General features: G+C 45.5%; 1 protein-coding gene across 1 annotated transcript; it reads right to left on the bottom strand.

Moving 5' to 3' along the window:
- Positions 1-3,409: 3,409 nt before the first annotated feature.
- On the bottom strand, positions 3,410-7,639 carry LOC123092024 (pre-mRNA-processing factor 17). Its single transcript, XM_044513675.1, has 2 exons — positions 5,811-7,639; positions 3,410-3,836 (listed from the first exon to the last, which is right to left on the bottom strand). Exons 1-2 carry the CDS (start codon positions 7,520-7,522, stop codon positions 3,830-3,832), a joined length of 1,719 nt encoding a protein of 572 aa, XP_044369610.1. The 5' UTR covers positions 7,523-7,639; the 3' UTR covers positions 3,410-3,829.
- Positions 7,640-7,934: the final 295 nt, after the last annotated feature.

Genomic DNA, 7,934 nt, shown 5'->3' on the forward strand with positions numbered 1-7,934 from the left:
CTTGGATCCTTGGATGGTGTTCTCCACTTGGCGTTGAAGATGTTCCGTGTAGGTGGAAGGCAAAAACGCTCGCCGCATAACTTTCTTCATCTTGGGCCAACTCGTGACGAAGGTCGTCGAAGGTGTATGAAGCCACCATGTCGATGCGTAATCGTGGAAGGTACTTGAGGCGCGCTTCACTTGGTCTTCGGAAGGGACTTGATGTAGCTTGAGGTAGTCGTCCATCTTGCACTCTCGGGGTCTTGAGTTCCATAGAAAGGAAGCTCGTGGTCGGTGTCGAGGTCGTAGTAGCTCGTGGAAGTCGCGGACTTGAGCTTGGGGAGCTTCTCTTGATGTAGCACTCGTTGCGCGATGAAGTGGTTCTTGGTGACGTAGCCGTTATCACCACCTTGTTTCTCGAAAAGTGGGTTCGCCGACGAGTGTGGCCTATCCATCATAACCAAGTGGGGTGAGTAGGACAGTGAGAGAACAATACCAAAGTTACCTTCTCCGAGGATTGAGGATGTAACAAGTGTCACTCAATGTAATGCCACAATAGGAGAATTGGATTCGGCTTTGTTTCTCACACCTACAAGTAAGAGGCTTATGGAGTAGCTCGGTTAGGATGGTGGCAAAGATTTCAAGCAAATGTTAGTCAGATATCGATAAGGTTGAGAAGGTTCACAAAAATACAAGTAAAGCAAATAGATAAAACCCAAAGGTATCACTAGGTACACACGCACGGAAGATAGATGGGATCCGCACAACCAAGGGGTGAGCTCAAAATGTGCAACCACGGAAAATGATCTTGTTGTGCGAATGCTCAAGAGACACTAGCTCGATTGCTCAAATGGGCAAGATACGCTTGTGCACCTACCTATGTGAGAATCGTGTCGTCTTCAATCCCAACTATGGTATATATGGGATTGTTGGGGAGGGGCTAGATCCACTTGCCAAACATCAAATCCATGGACCAAAACAACCAAATCTCACAAGATCCAACAAATTGCAAGAAAAAAATTTGGGGGCTATTTTTGTGGGGATTTTCGGATTTGGATGAAAAACAACAAAATCAAGCTAGCAAATGGGGGGATGGGACTCCAAGATGTGAATAAACCTGGCTCTGATACCAAGATGTTGTAGGGTCAAACCCTAGGAAGGATCTTTTCACACTTGGAGGGGGAAAGGAGGAAAACACTCAAGAACATCAAGAACAAGACTCTCAAACAAACCCAAATATCACATCCACTAGAGTAGCACACATGAGATCCACAAGATTACAAGATCAATACAAGGAGAGTAGCACTTGGTAAATTCTTCCCACTAGGTGAGGTCTTGATGATCTTCTCCAAGAGGAGGCCTTGACAATCCAATGGATTCTTCCCTAGGTAGGGGCTTGATCTCCTAAGAGGAGGGGGATACAAGGAGCAAAGGCTCACAATGCTTAGTCTAATCTTTGCTAACCCTCCAAGTGAGCTAGGAAGGGGGTACTTATAGTCTAGAGGCGAAATAAGAGGGGGGGCGGGTTACAAGGGCAAAAGCCCCATCTTGCATGCAGGCTCGCGGAGTGGTCCGGGCACCCGGGGCGAAGGGGCCGGGCACCCGGACCGGACAGAGGCACCGGCTCAGGCGGGACCAGGCACCTGGGGAAAGGGGTCGGGCACCCGGCCTAGTCAGGGGGCCGGCTGGGGCTGACCGGGCACCCGGGGCTCCAAGTCCGTGGGAGCCGGCGCGAGGGGGGCCGGGCACCCGGGGTTGAGGGCCCGGGCACCCGGGGCTGGCTAGGGACGCGGCCCAGCTCCTGGCCGGGCACCCGGGGCCAAAGGGCCGGGCACCCGGGGCCGGGCACCCGGGGTGTCCCGGGGGTTTTTCCTCCCCTCCTCCTTCTTCACTCTTCTCGACCTCTCCTTCCTTCTCTCGCTCCATGAAGGCTCGCAGCTCCGTCTTCTCCTTCTCGCGGTCAACTTCCTCGTACCTAAGAATGAACAATGTTTCCGTTTGAGGTAGAATCAAATCCTCACACGAATTCAAACGAGACTTGAATAGGAAAGAGTTCACCTCGTTTTCGATGTGGCGCGCACGTGCTCTTGTCATTGGCCCTCTTGGTGTTTGCGGTGGTGATGGGGTGTCGGTGCGGGTAGTTGAGGGATGCTCCGCATCACGGTGCCTATGTCGAAAGGTGAGATGAACCGATATGGAGGTTATGCTGCCACCCATGTTGGTAAAAACCTCCGTAGCCACCTGCTCCAACCGTGTACACATCGCCTTGAACAGCGACTGGACCTTCGCTCATTGTAGCATAGACCACGTGCGAAGCGGGTGCGTACAACAAAAAATAGCCTGCAGAGGAGAAGCATTTTTGTCATGAAAAACAACTACATAGCCAAAGCGACCATAATAAGGCATACGCTCCCACCCTCAATAGTGTTTTGAACCTATTTGAAATACCGTCCAACTAGTGACCAAAAATAATGGCAACACTTGTGGGTGGATATAAATTTGACGCTATTTGGATGACTGACCAAGTAGAACGTGCAAAGTTGCTAACAAGATCAGAAATTCATCCAATGAAAAAAATTCCTAAAGATTTCAATGCCAATGTTATGAATCAAACGCCAAACCTAGTTCAAACAAATCTAAAACAAGTAATTCCGGACAAATATATATTCCTATGATGTAAATCCGCGGAAAGTTTTGATTTTTTTTCTCTTCATGGGCAAGTGTTTCTTTCTACGTACTCCCTCCGTCCCAAAATTCTTGTCTTAGATTTACCTAGATATGGATATATCTAATACTAAAACGTGACTTGATACATCCGTATTTAGACAAATCTAAGATAAGAATTTTGAAACGGAGGGAGTACTACACAATAGGCTTGTTTCAGGTCAAACTTTACAAAATATGACCAAATATATATTTAAAAATACAAACTTCTACAATACCAACCAAGTATATACAAAGTATATTCCACAATGAATCTAATGATATTGATTTGAAACTGTGAGTAATGATATATTTTTTTACTCCCTCTTTCCCAAAATATAAGACTAGATTAGTTTTCTATTTTTGTTTGTTTCACTTGTGGAACTTTATTTATGTACATATGCCATTCTTTTCTTTCAATAAAATATTATGCTGTTCTTTTCTTTCAATAAAGTATGTTGAGGGGGCAAGCCCTGTAGTTTCCTTGGTCAAAAAGAAACTTTGACTATAATTTTCACTTTTTATATGTTTATAAAATTAGTATACATATAAATGAAATAAAATTATTTTGCAAGAAAAATACGACTACACCATTTATACATGTTCAATTCATGCATTTTGATATAGCCAAAGTCATGCATCAAAGACTGTACAGTGAAGTGTTTGGAAAGTTGGGAAGTTTGACTGAAGACAAACCTATATTATACGAAAAGGAAAGCGCAGGGAGTATAACAAGCGTAGCCGAAGAATCAAATAGTATTAGTATTTTGTTACAGACTGATTGGAGCACGAAGGAGGGGATTTCGCTGGGAACATTTCCCAGAAATCAGTGCAGATTTTGTCACTCGGGTAGTACAAAAGTTGCACCAGCAAAACAAAGAAAAACCTGAAACCAAAGTCCTAGAAGTAAAGTTGAAAAACTGAATGGTGCATCATGTATGGTACACAGTACATAGCATGAACTAGACGGTAGTTGGAAATATATGGGCCTGTTTTCTGTTCTCTCATGTTTTCACTAGTGACATCGAAAATTTCCAGCCAGGCATGTGGGCTTACAGTCTCAACTGAAAGTTGAATCCTTGTGAATTCAATTGGCATGTGGGCTTGCAGCATCTCGAGCAACGTTTCTGCCTAAATTGCCAAATCTTTAATCCCTGCAAATTGTACAAAAGAGTTAATGACACACCACAAGTAAAGAAAATTGTAAGGAAATAACACAACTAATAGAGAGAGAAAAACAGAAATAAGGTTTTATGCGAAAATATGCATATAGTTATTCGGGCAATCGCCAGATAAAGTACAGCTCCTACAATAGATCCTTCATGCATTTTGTTTGTCTCCACGATAGGCACTTTAACACAACTTAAGAACAAAAAAGTTGCATCAAAAATTATTGTTGCAAATGTAATGAACTCAACAATCATCAAATTGTCGAGGTAAGATTCAACATATGAGCAATTTTACAGGAAAACAAATACATTAACGAATCAGCAGGTTGACATGAGAATCTATCCGCAGCAAACCAAAGAAACACCTATCAACATATAAAAGTAACATAGACTAAAATATAAGGCCATGAGTACAACATGGGCTATTATCTTTGTGATGTTATCTAGGCGACCTTCATCAAGACCATCTTTGAGACAAGGGGTGAGAAAAGATCTCACTTTGCCCAAAGACAAAGAATCTAGAAAGGATGTCGAGGGCATTTGGAGTGCTCTAAGCCTGTTTTGCAGTTGTTCGACGAACTGCAAAGAGACGTTGTGGGAGGTGATGGCAGCTTGTGTGATCATGCACAACATGATTGTGGAGGATGAGGGTGACGCAATACGCCATGATCTTGAATTTGAGCAAATGGGTGATCCTATTGATCTTCCGAGCAGAATCTGACGACATTCGACGAACTTATCCAAATGCATCAACAGATTCACCATCGAGCAACTCCAGAATGATGTGATTCGGCATTTGTGGGTGATAGGAGTGGAGAACTAAAAAATATGTACGACTAAGTTGAATTCAAATTTGAACTTTTTATTGCAAAACTTCATGTTTGGGTCGTAATATTTATATTTGAATTACTGTTGCATTGAAATATTAACACAAAATGATTATGGACCAAAGATGATATTTATCTTACTTATTTCAAGTGTTTCAGATATAGGATAAAAGAACAGGTGCGGGCATTTGACGTATAGAGTTGGATGGCTCCCCAACCACCCCTCCCCCTATCTGTTATCCGCAGACACGTCCAGACTGCCCACAAACGCTTTGGGTGTCCGTTTTGATGGGCAGCGTTGGAAATGCCCTGGGCAACTAGCAAGTAAAGGCACAATTCTCATTTATCCAGTTCTGCACCCAACCAATCAGCATAAGCTGAATTTCTAATTTGCGAGTTCTTTTGAATGGGGTAGGAATATATCATCCAGGACATGTTTAATTCTCAGCGGCATGTAGAAGATGGATCAGATAAGTGGGTAAAATGAATAGACCCGACTTCACGCAGCACTGGTAGCTGAGTTTTTAGGAGGAATAACATTAACTGCAACAAAGCCTTGCATTTTATGATGGAAGACAAAAAGAGCAGTGGTCCAGGTACAACCAATCATCATAACAGCATCAGGTCAACAGCAAAAGCATCAAGAAATGGTAGATAAGGGTGCACCAAAGAGCCAACACAATCAGTAACAAAATAAACAAAATAATATTTAGAGCAAAGAGGTAGAGATGTCTAGTTCATTAAAACATAACAATGAAGTAAACATGCCCTAGGTAAGGCACAAAACTACTATATTACACGAGTTCTAGCCATAAGTTTTTGCAGGGACATCATAATCAAGTTTGTGTGGTCTTGATAATCTGAATGTAATGGACCTTGCTGCAAATGCAAACTAAACTACCCTTCTAGCTAAATAAAACAGTATGAATAAAATAAAACACCAGAAGGGAAAAGTGTTATTACAATAATACTAAAAAGACATACTGCACAATCTAAATCCAACGTGGGCCCCATGAATTTCAATAACTACTTACTGGAACAATTTAAACAGCAATGGTGCACTAGTACAAATCTGTTAAAAACTGCAGAATAAAATATGAGGTGTTTTCATATGTTTATCTTGTCAACTTACCAGTATTTTATGACACCATCCCATCCACATGTTGCAACCTTGCTAGTCTCCAATGGATGCCACTCACATCCAATGCAAACTCCATTGTGGCACTTCAATGTCTTGAATCTCCTGCAGCTTTTCCAGTCCCAGAACCAGCAACTACCTTCACCGTCTCCTGACATCACAAACCTCCCATCAGGAGAGAAGCTCACCTGACAAGCATAACCTGCCACAATGTGACCTGCAAACCTCTTCTTCTTATTAAGTTGAAACCTTTCCTTGGTGCTGTATATCAGTATCTGATTGTCCAAGCTCTGTGCTGCCAGCCAGTTAGAGTTCGGGTGTACTGCAATAGACGGCATGGAGTGCATGTGCGGCTCACTGATATACTTAATAACTACAGGGATGCCAAACTCCCACACACGAAGAGACTTGTCATCGCTAGATGTCACAAACCTCCTATTATTATCTACAAAGGTAATAGTGTTCACCGCCCCCAAGTGCTGATCATATTCCTGTGTGATCTGCCCTGACTTCATATCCCACTGCACAATCTTCTTGTCACTCATCCCAGCAAGGAGAATATGCTGCTTATCTTCATCAGGATTGAGCTTCACGACATAAGGTACCTTACCAGTAGAGAAGGTCGAGATCACCTGCCCAGTTTCGGTATCCCAATACTGAATATTCCGGTCATAGCCAGCACTCAAGAACTTACTACCGTCATTAGAGAACGATATATCCCGTACCGCCTTGGAGTGCCCCATGTACGTCCGCATACATGTCTTCGACTCAAGCACGTCCCAGATTTTAATCTTACAATCCATACTTGCAGACAGCAATAGATGGCCGTACTTGGGGGAAAATCTGATCGCTGAGACCCCCTTAGTGTGTCCAACCCACTCATGTACACACCTCTTGGGAATATAACAGCGCTCGGTGGTCGCCTTGGCATCCTTGGGTGGAGTGATCCACGATCGTCCCTGGTAGTCCTTCTCCTCCTTCCCATGGAAGGTGCTCTTGACCACCACCTCTGTTTTCTCCTTCCCTTCGCCTCGTGCCTCCTTCTCAGCCTTCTTGGCCGCATGTGCGTCGGCGTACTGTCTCTGCTCGTCCGTGAGCTCCACAGGCGGGCCCTCCCGATTGCCAGCCCAGGGACTCTGTTTGTTGTGCACGACCCACTCGTCGGATGCAGGGTTTTGGGCCTCTGGGGGGAGGGGCTCGTGGTTTTCCTCCCTGGATTGGATGCGGCGGCGCTTGTGCTCAGAAGGAGGGAGGTTGTAGACGGTGTCGAGGTCGGGCGCCTGTGGCTGCGCGTCGCCGATGATGTGGAGGCCGGAGGGGTCAGATGCGTAGCCGAAGCGATGGAAAGTGTTATACTGCTCGTCGAAGAGGAAGGGGAGGAGCGCTGCGTCTTCGACGTGACCGAGCTTGTGGTTACGGTGACCAGAGGCGGATGAGATGGGCGCGTGGGGGTGCTGAGGACCGAGGACGGGCGCCCAGAGCTGGTCGGCGGTGGGGTTGAAGGGGATGAGGTGGAGGGAGGGGTCGAGAGGACGGGAGGTGGAAGCGGCGGCGGCGGCGGCGGATAGCGCGAGCGCTGTCTCATCGACGGCGGGGGCGGCGGACTTGGAGGGGAGGCGGAGCGGGGAGGTGTCCGGGGAGGAGAGCGACTCGTCCTCCGGCGAGGACGCGTCACCAGGCGCGTACGAGGACTGGAGGAGATCCATGGCGGGCGGGCTGGCGATCTAGGGTTAGGGTTTCGTCGGGACAGGGGAGATTTGTCTACGAGGCCGCGACTCACGAGGAGAGGACGGGAGGAGATTTGTATCTTGTTTCAAAATAATGAAAAGACGGACCCCCGCTTGCAGACTTTAATTATGCTACTCCAACGGGCCGATCCAGGCGGGACACAAATACTTGTCCGTCGTCCTATAGATGCGATCAATGTTTTTCTTTAAAAAAAATGCGACCAACATGTTGGGATGCATTTCAAATTTCAACCAATTTGAGAATTCAAAATATATACATTGTCGCGAAAAGTCTGTTCATATATTAATTTAAAATATAAAAAAACATAAGTAAAACCTAGATCTGGTGGTCCTCTTTCTCGTCGGTGAGGTCGACGAAGAGAGGAGCCGG

This window comes from Triticum aestivum, chromosome 4B (assembly GCF_018294505.1).
Source record: "Triticum aestivum cultivar Chinese Spring chromosome 4B, IWGSC CS RefSeq v2.1, whole genome shotgun sequence".
NCBI lineage: Eukaryota > Viridiplantae > Streptophyta > Magnoliopsida > Poales > Poaceae > Triticum > Triticum aestivum.

Coding starts and splice junctions, on each gene's coding strand:
- LOC123092024 (XM_044513675.1), bottom strand. CDS start 7,522: ATGGATCTCCTCCAGTCCTCGTACGCGCCTGGTGACGCGTCCTCGCCG.